The 14,701-nt window shown below is 43.3% G+C and overlaps 1 protein-coding gene across 1 annotated transcript; it reads right to left on the bottom strand.

Moving 5' to 3' along the window:
- Nucleotides 1-6,934: 6,934 nt before the first annotated feature.
- Nucleotides 6,935-11,507, bottom strand: LOC135379852 (uncharacterized). Its single transcript, XM_064612483.1, has 7 exons — nucleotides 11,455-11,507; nucleotides 10,046-10,175; nucleotides 9,442-9,585; nucleotides 9,178-9,373; nucleotides 9,067-9,115; nucleotides 8,524-8,699; nucleotides 6,935-7,134 (listed from the first exon to the last, which is right to left on the bottom strand). The coding sequence occupies exons 1-7, from the start codon at nucleotides 11,505-11,507 to the stop codon at nucleotides 6,935-6,937; spliced, it is 948 nt and encodes a 315-aa protein (XP_064468553.1).
- Nucleotides 11,508-14,701: the final 3,194 nt, after the last annotated feature.

Raw genomic sequence — 14,701 nt, 5'->3', positions numbered from 1 at the left:
CTGGTTCCGATAGGCACGATAACCTTATCAACGGTATACTAAAACTCACTAATGCCTAGATATCACACTAACGGCCTTTGCCTGATATCGTGATCGCACTCATGCAATCGCCGTCATGGTGATCGCAGCACGCGCGATCAAGTCATTCGTTCGACGTTCTGATTGCGATAAACAGTGGCGTGAGGATGAGTGCGATCAAGTATCGCACTCATGGTGCACAGCGATCACGCGCCATATCAGCCTGAGCGTGAGCCTGGGTCGGCTTCAGCATCACGCTCGCCTTATCAGATGATCGCGATCGTGAGTTCTTTCCGGCCGACATGCCGACCACTGCGGGATCGACGCAAGCGGCATCTGTTTAACATGATGTGAATTGATGTTCTGAGGCTGGAATGAGGCTGAGGCCTTTCTTTGTTGTTCCCAGCCTCAGAACATCACTTCTCTCACGGTCAGCACTATGCCACCTTTTTTGGTTATTTTCGCACTCAATTTGTGCACTGTGCTTTCACGTAGTGCTGGAATCATATAACATATGATATAACCATATACATATCACATAATCATATAACATATATATATCACATAGGCTGAAGATGAACAATATATATTTCAAGCTTCTCGTCCACAACACCAAATAATTGATCGCCTATTACGAGCGTCCTCGCAATTTTTTTTTGCGTTATCGCGTTAAGGCCGGGTCCCATAGCTCAAATTCGAGCTGCAGCGCCACAGCGCCAGCGCCAGAGCGCCGCAGCGCCAGCTGCAGGAGAGGTCCCATAGTTTTTGGCGGCAGCGCCAAAGCGCCGGAGCGGCAAGAATTCTCTGGAGCTCCCGTATCCAAAAATTTGGTTGCTCTGGCGCTCTGCAGCTCTGGCGCTCGTCTTTCCAGCCAATCAGATGCATTGTTTACATCGACGGTCGACGGCTCACGTTTATGGCGGCGTTGGTCAAATATATGTGTTTGATTTCAATGGTGTATGTCTTGTAGGCGATCTCATCAAGCTTTGTCGTGGGAAAATCTGTAGATCTGGATGTGTTTTGTCATGGCTTCAAGCGCACTGCAGGCAGGCGACGACGAGACCATTCGGTCACAAGCAAGCGAACTTCTCAATGATTGGAACGGACTGCCTTCCACTGTCCTGTCATTAGACACCGGTGGGCATATCCAAGGAACTGACTTTTGTCATATAATCTGTATTGCAGTACTCTGGTGTAACTGACTCTTCTGTTCTTCTGGATGTCCATCACACTGTCTGTTCCCATATCTCATTTCTTTAAACAGCAAATGTGCTTACTGTACATACACTTTGTGTTTTATTTCGTAAGGTCTCCCTTTACTGTAGATTTTTGTCAAAGAACTTTTTTTATGAATGCTTCTTGCTACATATGATCAGTAAAATATGCCGACCAGAGAACCCCGTAGTCCATTCCTTCACGGAGTGAGTGCATGCCAGTAACCATAAACCCCCGAGTTGTTTGAATTCGTTAAAATCCCTTCTCCAGGCCGTATAGGCGCCGCCCTAACGAAGGACAGCTGCGGAAGCTTCTGTCGATTGGTGGATTAGCGCTATGTCGGCCCTTTGATTTCATTATGTCGTCTACGAGAAACCTTGAGCAGCGGTTTTCTGGCCGGTGTTCGACGTACTCCAGTCTGTCAGTCTTCAGGATGTCTTGCCCAAGCGATGAACTCCGCGAGAGATTGATTCTCGAAGTTGAGGAGAGGCCTCCCCTTTGGAACAAGTGGAACGCGCAGTAGAAAGATCGCCACGAAGTTTCCAGGCTGTGGTTAGAAGTTGCTGAGGTACTTAACCACCCACAGATGACAGGTAAGAAATTCCCTGATTTATTATTGCTTTGCGAGTTGAAAAGGACTGTTTCGTCATCTCTTCCGTATCGGCCGAATTCCTTCAGCCGGGGGAATGGGAAACCAAAACTAGCTCAGATGAAATTCTATAGCAGTCTACATAGTGAACATGATGAAAACAGACATGAAGACTTCGTGGTCTATCTGAAAAAGTAGAGGTTCATGCACTTCGGAACGCAAGGTACAGCTAGAACCAGTGCTGAAACCAACATCATTACTCAACCTTGCATTTTTTAGAACACCATTGATTCATTCTAAACAATGAGAAAAGAACAGAGAGTTGCTTGATATCTTTAATACTATTGTCCAGTGCTGAACCAAGACTGCTAATGCTATTAATGACTAATTCATTAGTTAATATTATTTATACAAGATCAAGGACTGTGACAGTGAAGTTTACATAGCAGATAATAGTCTACACTAATAGCACAGTTCACTTTGGGTTGTCTTTATTGATTGTGTGCATAAAGAAAAGCTGGAAGTGCGAGCTATTGACTCCTGGCTGAGTGAGCATATGTGTTGCATGCTCCAGGAAAAACCCCAGCTTCAATGTATTAGCTTGGATTAACTCAGTATTAAGTCGAATATTTCCTCCATGCCTGGGCATATATTATTTCCCATGCTGAGTGAGAGAGAGCGACAAGGAATTTAGTCAGCAGTGAAATCGTAAGCGAAGGTACACTATCAATATAAGAAACACACGGTACAAAAGAGGAAAAGCCAGATAAACATTAACATCAAACTACACAAAAATATTTCTAACATAGGAAGCAAAAGAACACAAGTCTGTACATATATCCGGACTTTCAAATTTCAAGTGGTTGTACATGGAATCAAGACAAACAACCGGGGAAGTATAACCGAATAAGTCACATGATGATGGAGAACAGATTAACAGGGGTCTGTTTTGTCTGTTGTTTGTATCTAAGTGGAACATATATATCAATGGCACGTGAGAAACACTGTGCATCAACGACGCTATGCATAAGCCTGTAAAGAAATGTCATGTCCTGATGATGACGGCTTGCCCTTATGGACACCATACACAGCTTCGATAAGACATGATGGTACTCTTAGTACCACGCCCTTTTTAAAATATATTATAAGTAATATAAACAAATTTCCTCGGGATACTTTCCAAGTAGTCTGATTCGGACTCTGAAATGCAATTCCACTTGACAGAAGAAAGCTCTACCTTACTGTGAACAAGGCTGTAAAACAAGCAGATCACAGATTGAGTTCCTTAAAGTTCCAAGGAATACACCTTATAAACCCCAACATCCTCATGCAGAAACAATAAATGTGTGAAACGAAACGATCGGGCTTTGACGAGCTATCGAGTAACACATCAACGCGATGTACAACATTCACTTGTTCAATCTGCACACGCTCTAACCAGTAATCATACAACATTGAAGGTTTCCTGGTAAAGGGCAGAATGTTTGTTTTAGCAGTACGTAATATATATGTATATATGCATTTCATTTCAAATATTTGGGCATTTAACTTACACCATTCGGGTAACCACATCAATATCTACTTGAACAAAACCACAATCATGTATTAGAAGATACTGAATGGAAATTTTTTTTGTCATCTACAAACAGTAAAATATCATAATGCTTCACTATGTTAACGACATCGTTGACAAAGATGAGAAATAGATGAGGGCCCGAGTTGCACCCTTGAGGTACCACAAATATACAGAGAAACAAAGTAAGCAAGCCCCACCCACACTAAGGGTTTTGTCATTAGGGTAACTTTTTATCCAAACACCATAATTATTGTACAAGCAATACTAACTACGTCTCAGAACAAGCATATCAGGCACCACACAGTCAAACGCCTTACTGAAGTCGAAATTGACAGTGTCTACTTGTTGCCCATTACGGACAAGTGGTGCTGTGTAGTGCAGAAATGTACTCAAGTTCGTTTCCATCCATCTACCTCTCATAATGCCATATTGTTCTGAACAAGTTTTGTTGCATAAGAAGTAATAGAAACAAGTATAGACAACCATTTCAAGCACTTTACAAAAAGGACATACCAAAGAAACCAGTCAATACTCATTAACAGAACATGGATCACCAGACTTAAAAGAAAGGTATAGTATTAGTTGATTTCCTGTTATTTGAAGACACAGCCGTCTGCAAAGGCAAGTTAAAAATATGACTGAGATGACACAACAGGTGCTCAGTACAGCTTTTGACAATAAAGTTAGAAATACCATCAATACCAGAGGCTGTCTTATACTCAGCCCTTCGAATGGCGGAAAGAACCTCACAATTGCAAACGCAGCAAGTGGGACACAGTCGTTACTCTGTATTCCAGTGTCACATGCTGAGTCAAACAGTTGCAGAAAAATAACACTAACTGAAGTGGTCTGCAAATATGTTGCTCACTATAGCAGGGCCCGTAGCGAGGAGATAATTGTCCCATTCTGTGATGTCTTAACGACAGTTGTCCCGTTTATATTGATTAACAGGTTTTTAAATTTTTTTCAGTCTGCTACTTAGGCTCTTCCTGACTTCTCATGAATTGTCTTATCTCTGGCAAATAGCGTGCAACAAAGAGCATGAGCAGTGTTGAACTTGTCATACCAATACTGTGGGCCATTCTTTTTGTACAGCCAGCGGTTGTACAGCTTCCTACATACATTCTTTCAGCTCCTTAGAAAACCAAAGAAGGTGTTTGTCATTACGAGAGTGGCTTTTTGGTACATAATTATCAATTGCAGTACACGCAATATCAGTTAACTCCCAAACTGCAGAATCAATGCGCTGATCATGGATTACATCATCAAGGGACCGCTGTTGTAAGTAATTGTACAATCCCAGACAATCACAAAGTATGTAATTATACCACTGCCTCATATGTTGTTTATCAGTACTTGCTGAGGAACTGCAGAAATCTTTACAATTTGTTTTACAATTCTCTTGTGTCTTGAAATGCATTCAAACAAGCAAAACATGAGGCCATTTTACAGGATATATCCAAAACACACACAGTAAAATGCACAGAAACATAATTAGTCTCAAAACCACATGTGCAACTAGTTCCACAATAGTGAACTTCTAATCACTCTTTGTGTCACAAAGAAAGCCTGGAAGAGGTTGTTCGACAGCTTCCGGAGGACACTGCTGGCAACAAAGAAGGCGGCAGCGAGTGGGGCTGCCTGGGCGACGTGCTCGAGGCAGAGGAGAGCAGTGGGGCATGGCACGTCGTCGCAGCAGAAAGAGGAAAGCGACGCCGGATATGGAGGATGACCTGCAGGGTGCCCTTAGGTCGCTTGCGAAAGGGCTCAGGGACTCGAACGTGGCTCTGCAGGCACCTTTGGACCCCAGCTACCACTTTGGCGAGCTTGTGTCAAGTTGGGTAGCGAAAGTACCTTCCCACAGACAGCTGGAATGCCAGATTGCAGTGCTACGGCTAGTGCAGTCCTACATGGAGCCGGAGATTGTAAACATTGCGATGGAAGAAGAGTGAGCAGTCTGCATTTGGCTATATATATGGGGATTGACTTCTTTGGGTTAAATGCCTTTCGCAGATCTGGGAGGGGCAAATCAGGCACTATTTTTACATCTGTAATTTGGGGAGAAATTGGGTGGTAACAACTGTGTCTTTGCATGTTACTGGGTGTTTTTGTTTCTTCTCTTATTTATTAGGTCCTTTCCTAACCTTTTGTGTGTGCGTGGTTACCTACCAGTGCCAATTCCTAAAGGCATACACAGTGCTAACATTTCAGGCACAAACAATGCATGTGTGCGTTTCTGTGGTGACCTTTGTTCGTCTTCAGTGGAAACATCAGTTCGGGTTCGTGCTTAACGCGAATTGGTTGAAGGCCAGTTCGGGGAGAAATAATAGGGCAGAATCAGGTTTAAGACAAAAAAGTCACTCCCTAGCTATACAGCGTGTCCCAATTCCAATAAAAAAACTACGCCACCTGGAGTCATGTGGCCAACGGCATTTGTTCTTACTGGGTTTTTGCCAACTCCTGATGTGCATGTCATGTAACCTAAGTTTAGTTATGTACATTTTCGCGAAGTAAACTCATAAATTTGCCAAGTAAGAGTCTCTTTTCTACCCCACCAACATGAAGAGCATATCGAATTTACTGAAATTCACGATAATTGGCAGTGATATTCAGTATTTATCCTGTCGGGGAAAAATAGCCGAACATCACGCTTCTTGGGGCGCTTCAGTATGGTGCGCGAGGGCTTTTTGAGTGCTGTCGCTGTCAGTGTGACGAAAGAAGGTTGGAAACCCAGCCCACAGAGTGATAGCAGTAGAAAAAATGACAGTTCCTGAAATTGGGAGAGGGAAGGTATGGTCTCAGCAGAGGACGGGCACGTTAAGCTATGTCAGTTATCTCATTTTGCCATGCCAGTGTGAGCTGGGTTTCTAACCTCCTTTCGTCAGACTGACAATGATTCCGCTGAAAAATTCCTCACACGGTATCCTCTGCGAGCTTCATACAGCAATATTTTCGGCTATTCTTTCCGATATGATAGCTCCTCAATATTCCTGTCAGTCATCATTAATTTGAGTAAATTCATCATGCTCTTCACATTGGTGGGGTAAAAAAGTGACCTTGTACTTGGCAAATTTCCGAGTTCAGTTTGCAAAAATTTACATAATGGAACTTATGTTACATGACATGCACATCAGGAGGTGGCAAAAACTTAGTAAGAACAAATGCCATTGACCGCGTGATTCTAGGTGGCGTAGTGTTTTTTTTTTTTTTTAAGTCAATGACACGTTTTCTGAGACACCCTGTATACAATATATTTGCTAGCTTTAAAGGCAGAGAGAGAGAGATAGAGATAGAGAGAGGTAAATTAAAAAGAAAGAGATATGTAGGCTGAAGAAGAAATATGTAGGTAAGACATACTGGTGCTCTTCAATAACGCTTGATGCATGAAAGCATTCAGTGGTTTAAACGACTATGTACTTAAGCACGTAAGCTCAGGACAGTTTTTCATTGCTTATGTAAACACATTGTTTATAGACATTGTTTTGTTACAGACCTTTCTAGACGTCCTTGTGTGGTCTCCGAGCACCAGCCTTCACTCACTGCCTGCCTGTCACTGCACCTGCCTCACTTGAAGAGTACTCTGCAAAGACGTTCCTCACGTTCGCTGCCTCACGGGAGAAACGCCTTGCAAGAGTAGCCGTGAGGTCCCCCAGTGCACAAGCTGGATTTCTGGCGAGCACTTGTCTCCACTCACCGTCCTCCGCTCCATCAGCATTGCAGCGTCGATCTGCAAAGCCTTTAGCAGAATTTCGACAGGTTATCCCCTCTTACTCATAAAAAAAAAGTTTCCATTCACTTATCGGATCTACATTTTTTTACAATATCATCTCCACTGTTGCAAGGTGTACTAGAATCAGAGTCAATATAATTGTGTGTGCATATGTTTCATTTTTCATTCTTTACAAAAGAAAAAGTAAACTGGGTGTTTCTTTTTGGCTACAACAAATTTTCATAAAAGGGGGAGTTGCCTTAGCACGCTTTTACTTTTGTCATTGGATTAGTCAATGGGGCTGTTACTAGAAAGGCTTATTATTTCTCAATCAATGGACTCATTAACAGATATCAGATATTTTAATTACTTACTTTAAGGAACATATTACAATTGCAATATTAAAGCCTGATCTGCCTAAAGATGCCTGATAAAGCCTGACACATAAAGCACAAAAGTAATCACAGTGCGCGCTATTAGGCTCAGCATTTTACTTGTGACATCTGCTGCAAACAGTAAGTAATCAGCAAAGGGGTCACAGTGACGTCGATATCTGCACCTTCAGTTAGCGTTACAGAAAGACGTCACATGCAATTCAAAGACACTCTTTTTTGCGTTATGTTTCACAATCTTTGTTTCCTTCTGTGGTTGCTTTGTGCTTTATAATGTGCCCCCTAAGGCCAATAATGAAAGTGTTGATTGAAACATAATTAGTCCCCTAATTGAGGAAATATATGGTTTCCCCGTAGCATCCCTGTCCAGTAATCCTATGACAAATGTAAGAGCGTCCTAAGGCAGCTCCCCTTTTTACGAAGATTTCTTGCGGATAAAAAGATACAGAGTGTATATTTTTGGATGAAGTCAAGTTGATTTGTTCAGCCAGTATTTTGTATGTTAGCTAACTAATTAAAATTAACTAACACTTGAATTAGTGACTTGAGGCCCAATACATAAATGGACAAGTCATACAGTAATTTGAGACATTATCAGATAAGGTGCCCTCAATTCAGTGGTCTTTGCATGCCCATTTCAACTTTTTTTGGAAAGTTGCCAACTAATGAGGTACTTCATTAGCGTACATTTTTAAGTACACATGTGTTAGTATTAATTGTTCTACAGTCTCATCCTTAAGCATTTTAGCATGTACCTGTATGTTTTTTGTTGTATGTCGTTCAGGATATGTATGCTACATGTAATTTGTGTCCTCACATTTTGTTTATATGTATTGTCACCTACTCGAAGCATCAAAGTACAAGTTCCTACAAAAACTTGCGAACTTTTTACTTTCTCAGTGGTCTATTTACCGCACTGCATCAGCACACATCTGTGCAAAGTGCGAAATAAATTGTTCTCCTGTGTTATGGTGGTTGGTTTCTCATTACTTTCTTATTATTACTGTTGTTGATGCTGCCTTACCTGGTGGACAATATGTCTCCCCTCCCGGAGCTGCCTCTTCCTGCGCTCTAAGGAAATTGTGCAGGACGATGGAAGCCTGCACCAACAGCTCGACGTTCTCCACCTTGACATTCAGAGGTCTTCTGAATATGCGCCATCGGGACGCAAGGATCCCGAAGGCATTTTCTATACGCCGTCTGCAATATGCAAATGTATTACCACCCTGCTGTGCTTTATACGTATTGGAATACTACAACTACCCACACACACATTACTGATTGAATATGTTTGGTGTGGCATAAAACACCTTCCCTAGCCATCATCAGTAGACTTATACGCATTGTCCTTTCCCGGTTCAGTCAATTAATTTACTTGCACTAATTTTATAGAAATGCACATTTGCAGTGCACTACATGTGAGGCTTTTGCTGGTTATGGTCACAGTGACTCATGTTTGGTATCCTAGACATGGATAGTGTACCACAAATTTGCATATGTATAAAATACCTACATTTGCCTTGTAGAGCATCTTCATGTAGTCACAGAAATACATGAACTGTCATACCTGGCATGTGAGAGCCTGGTGTTGTACACCCTCTTGGTGTCGTCCAAGTCTGTGCCAGGGAATTGTCTCATGAAGTCTGGACGTAGCTGGAAGGCATCGTCCCCCACAAACACATAGGGGCCTCCAGGGATGATCCAGGAAGCCTCCTTGGTGGTGGGAGTCCCAGGTCACCAGCTTCAAGGTCCCTGCCCAGTGTGCACGCCTTGAATATGCCTCCATCGGACTGAGAGCCATAAGCTCCGATGTCAACATACAGGAACCTGTAGCTGGCATCAGCTACGGCCATCAGTACGATGGAGTGTGACCCCTATGAGGAAAAATGCTCTGCATGGTTTCATCCTGACTTAAGAAAAGAATGAGAGAATATTACGCCACCTTGTAGTTATAAAACATGGACACTCCATGCTTTGGGGCTTCGATCACTATGTGTTTCCCGTCCACAGCACCAACACAGTTTGGGAATGCCCACCTTTCCTCAAACTGCAGGGCGGACTGTGCCCACACCTCTGGTGTAGGGTTCTGTAACATACCAAACATTGGCTCGAATATAACACACCTACATGGTGGCAATTGCAATGTGAAAGTCAGTCCTTCAGTACAGAAAGATGAAAAGCAAGAAACGCATTTGCTTTTCTGCAAACTCCTGCAGTTTTGTCTGACTTTGTTCTTAAGTAGAGATTCCATTATGTGATAATTACATGATATGAGTGCATCAGGTATGGTACTCGGCAGGTGAACCACATGGGCTGTCAAGACAATGCTAAACGGATGCTATGGTAGCAATTTTCCAACACTGCAAGACTGCCATTCAACGCTATATTAAAAGCTTGTTGCCACCTTATAGCTACATTGTTGAAGGAAAAAAAAAAGTAGAATGAGGCAGTTAACAAAAGGCAATATAGCTTTGAATGGCTCCACAGTCTTTATGAGCACATATGCATTTACTACAAGCAGCAGACACGTATGATTTGCAACTTACAGGCAGGTAGATGGGCATTAGTTCCTCCCACAATGCCGTGCATGTTTCATAAACAATCCTCTTGATTGTCGTGAATCCTCTGCGGAAGCTACATGCCACACTGCTGAGATAGCCTCCAGACGCAAGATACCTGAAATTGCAAAGTCAAATTCATACTCGATTGGTGGGCAGTAGAGTTAGCAAATGAGCACTCTATTAAACCAGCATATGAGCAATTATTTACAGTCAATTTTTTTAAAGCATGAAAGGAAGAGCCGCTTTGGGCAAACAGGACAAAACATACCTCAGAGCGATGGCCAATCAATGTGCTGGTTCCAGAGCTGGACGGCCATGGGGATGCTTCTGCAGCCTGTGTTTGATGAGGCTCAACAAGTAATCAAACTGCTCAGGAGATACACGGACATATCTCCTGAATGCTGTAGTGTCGTGTGCCCTCATCTTAGACATCTGCAAAGTTAAACAATAGTAGCACCTTCGTTGAAATAGTTCGATGGAACTTTAGTATAACCCAAAGACAATTCAAAATGCTGGGACCCTTAATGAGAATGTAAATATGCATACATATGAAAAATATTTGAAAAATCATTAAGATGTAACTTCAGCCGCCCATAAGTTAAATATAATATGGATGGTACATTACCAGGTTGTGAAAGTCGCACTCTGCTTCCCGTGCTTGCCACAGCACACTGACCCACTGTGAACGCTATTTCGTGTGTTTCCATTTCACACGAAAGTAGAGGGTCAGGAGTGCTGCTGCGGCTCTAAGCAAGATGCTTCGTCGCCGAAGTAGTAGCCTGTGATTGTAGCGCGGCATTCTTTCGAAGATGAACTTGCGATGAACTTGCGAACTTGCGATGGAAGCGTGCGAATCCAGACTGACGAAACGGTGATCGTCTCGAAAGGCTGACCCGTTTTAGAAAGGTAAAGCAAAAAACTTCCCCATTTCGGGAAAACTGAACACTGGGCTGGCCTCATTACCTACTTTCCCGATACCTTTCAACCCTGACCTTGAGCCACCACAATGTATCACTTTCACTCGCGTAGGATGGGCAGAAGCAGGATTGTTGAAAGAAAGGGGCCTTGGGGGAAATTCCTGATGCAAAGTCCTTTATTTCATCAATGACATGAATTATGTACAATTTAGGGCTCCATGACAGTCAGCTGTATCAAACGCGTCTGAGAATGTAACATCATGTACGAAAAAATACCTGAGAAGTCTGTACAGCGTATCGATGTACATGTGAATGCATATTAGGTTCCACAATCCGACGTTCACTATCAAACCCCACACTGAGCCACATACTTGGTCTGTACACATCAACAAACGATCTGCGTATAGTAACACGGACAGCACGGCATAGTTATTTCGAGGTTCACGAGAGTCTTGTTCTTGTTCAAGTCCACATTACACAAGGACCTCGGATAGTAGATGCGTAGATGCTGTGTACAGGATCCGCGCCATGATACTGCACATAAACACCCGCGTTGCCATGCCAGCCACACTGCCGCTAAAGTTATGGGACGCCTCAAGTTGCTGCTGCCGCTGCCGCCGCCAGAGCGCCAGAGCGCTAGCAATCTCCGGCTGCTGTGGCGCTCTGGCGCTGCAGCTCAAACAAAAGCTATGGGGCCCGGCCCTTAGAGACGCCATGTGACATATGCGACAAGTACGGGAAGCACAGCACGGAAACAGCAATGACTTCAAAACTGAAAGAGTGATAGTGGTCTTATATCTATCACTTTACTATTGCCTGGCCCTAACAGGTAGGAGGAGGCAGTTTCACGCTTTAAACAACACGTATCAGGAAAGGGTTTCCTAACGGCAGGAGACCGGACTTCTGTCCTGCGATGACTTGCGCTACCGGGTGGCTAGGTACGCGCTAAACAAGCTGAGGGTCTCAGCTGGAGGCTTCCCTTCGCTTCTAACAGCGCAGGTGGATGTTTGTGCAGGCCTAGTGCGGATTCCTGATATTTTGCGACAGTGTAGTAGGCCGTAGCAGGATTGGCTGTATGGCGCAATTGGCGGAGCAATCACATCACTGGACTGCAGTTCGCCGTAGCGACGTACTCGGCAGATGGTTGTGCTCATTTCGGAAATTACCTTCTTGAAATTTCTGCCACCATTTAGGAAAGCTTTGAAAAATGTTTAATTGTGGGAAACTTATTTTTCAATTCAACTTTAAGAATTGCCAAGCGAATCTCACTGTTTTTATTTGTACAACAGTATCGCAACAGAGCAGCGAAAATATTAGTAAACCTGCTTTATCCCGTCTGCTCAATTATTGCAAAGAAAAGCGCATGGAAGGTGCGGGGAGAGGAGCAAGTGACCCCCTCTTGCTTTACCTTTCTTTCCCCCGCATTGACCTTGATGTTGGACACAAAAGTCTTATCGCAAAGAATCCAAAACGAGTTTTATCACAAAGAACACACAAGAAATGAAGGTGGGGACACTTCCTCCTGGAGACCAATATTACACGCACGCATGCTTCGCAAAAATCAAGCAGGCGTGGCTAAAACGTAATTTTTACTTCTTCTTTTTGACGATTTTGAGTTGCGATACTGTGCATAGTTTTTGTTGGGTCTGTTGGACGCTTATCTGTTGAGGACTTCGTATTTCTGTAAAAATAAAGTGAGGTTCGCTTTGCTTTTTTCGAAGCTCACTTGACTAAAAGTAAATTTCCTGCAATTAAAAATTGTCCAAAATCTTCCTTCATGGTGGCAAAAGTTTCCAGCACTGGTAATTACCGAGAAAGTCCCGCAATCCTCCAGGGCCTACATCGCCAGTTTCAGTTTTTTGTCACTTTACATGAAACACGCTGTAATGTGCTACATATTAAAAGATGAATGTGTACTGTAGCACAAACAAACTCCTAGTGTGACCTCCCAAGGTACATGTTAAATGCAGGGAGCCCAGTTGGGTGCTCTAACTCTAGCTCAACATTACGTACTCCTAAAATGAGTAATTGGAACGTTAACACTTTGCAACTCAGACATCGTAGAGCTCCAGTTGTAGGGTCCAGTGCCAGTAACCTAGGGGCAGTGATAGCATCTACCTAGAATAAATAATTTTATCTTTATGTGAACATACGTATCTGTATTCAGCAAAACCCTCCATATTAACCTAATGTGCATGTTTGCACATAACTTCAGTATGCGCCAACACGTTCATTTTGACACAGGTTGCACAATGGCTCAGGTAGGTGTATAAAAGTAGTAATCATTCAACCCAACTTGTACACAGAAAATCCGTGGCAAGTATTGCACTTTTTACTTTAAATTATTCAAAAATTACTTTAAATTTGTAAAAAAAATAAAGTAGAGCAAAATCTGACTCAATGCAATACCTGTCGTGGATTCCCTATGTACAACTCGGGTCGTAGAAAAAAAAAACTAAATAGTAAGGGAGCAGACAGCGAGATATACGTTATTTGAAAATCAACGACGCCATCTTGAAAAAAATCACACCGGTGCGGGCATCGTTGAACACGACGGTTGCAGAGGCAGGTGGGAAGCTAGTTACAAGACATCGGACCAGATGGCGCCACCGTCATGTCGATATGCGTGAAAGAGAGAGGAGACAAAGTACTAGTGGCAGGTAAAAATGGCAACACTGCTAAACAAGTTGACATACGAGATAACGTAGAAAACACTCATCAGGAGAAAATAGGCTTGAGAGTTAAAGGTTTAAAGGGGGCTTATACATAAACAGAGTGCTTGGGCTCATGTCGGTTTACGTGGAACACAGAAAAAGTACAAGCTGTGGGTAAATATGCAACAGGACACCGCTAATCAACTACAAACATGTGGCAGTGTATACACTGGTCATGTGGAGAAAAGGCTTAAGACATGCAAAGAGCTAGGTAGAAGCGCCTCAAGAACAGACACATCGGAGAAAAGGCCTAACCGCTACAGCAAATCACTTACCTTTCCCCTGCGGCGACAGAGCGTCCGCTTCTGTAGACAGTCAGGGCTCAAGTGACGCTGCGTGCCAACAGCGGTGCGACTGACCGCACTTCTTCTCCCACGAGAGCCGGAGCTGGACTGACGTAAGCTCCACGTTACGCGTGCTACGCATGCGCCCGCGCTCCTAGCACCCTCGGCTCCGACGCGAGCTCCTAGCACCACTTGCGGCGACCACCAACGAGAAGTAACACGACCATACCTGCGAGAGGCTAAGAGACAAGTGAACCGCCCTCTGCAGGCCTTGCTCATTGGACGTGATGTCATCCCATTGTCCCAAGCCTACAGTGTTTTTTTTTTCACTAGTGGCCACCACAACTCCTTGGGACAAGGTCCACCTGCAATAAAGCTATAGCATGACGTCATCAGGCATGCTGCTACACGATTCAAGGACGCATACGGCTGCGCTCTATACAAGAGACCTATTATTTATTGAATCACCATCCGAAGATTTTTCTATTTTACAACTACAGAGTGTTCAAAATTAAGCTTTCACGAGCGCTACGCAAACACAGCGGACGGTAACTTTACGCTGCTTGTGTAAGAAACAGGTGCTGCTAATTATGTAGCACCTGTTTCCTACTCAAGGAACAGAAAAATAGCAGCCAGTTTTCTTTTCTTCGCCTATTTATAAAGTGCTAGTGGATGCTTAATTTTGAACACCCTGTATAATGATTGCAACAAAAACAGAAAACCTAG

The sequence above is a fragment of the Ornithodoros turicata genome, chromosome 1, assembly GCF_037126465.1.
Source record: "Ornithodoros turicata isolate Travis chromosome 1, ASM3712646v1, whole genome shotgun sequence".
NCBI classification, from domain to species: Eukaryota; Metazoa; Arthropoda; class Arachnida; order Ixodida; family Argasidae; genus Ornithodoros; species Ornithodoros turicata.
Note: the sequence above shows the minus strand (reverse complement) of the source record. Positions and strands in the feature narration are given on the sequence as shown.

Coding starts and splice junctions, on each gene's coding strand:
- LOC135379852 (XM_064612483.1), bottom strand. CDS start 11,507: ATGGCGCGGATCCTGTACACAGCATCTACGCATCTACTATCCGAGGTC. Junction 9,374..9,441: donor CCATGTTTTATAACTACAAG/GTGGCGTAATAT, acceptor TTTTCCTCATAG/GGGTCACACTCCATCGTACT. Junction 7,135..8,523: donor GGAGACATATTGTCCACCAG/GTAAGGCAGCAT, acceptor ATTCTGCTAAAG/GCTTTGCAGATCGACGCTGC.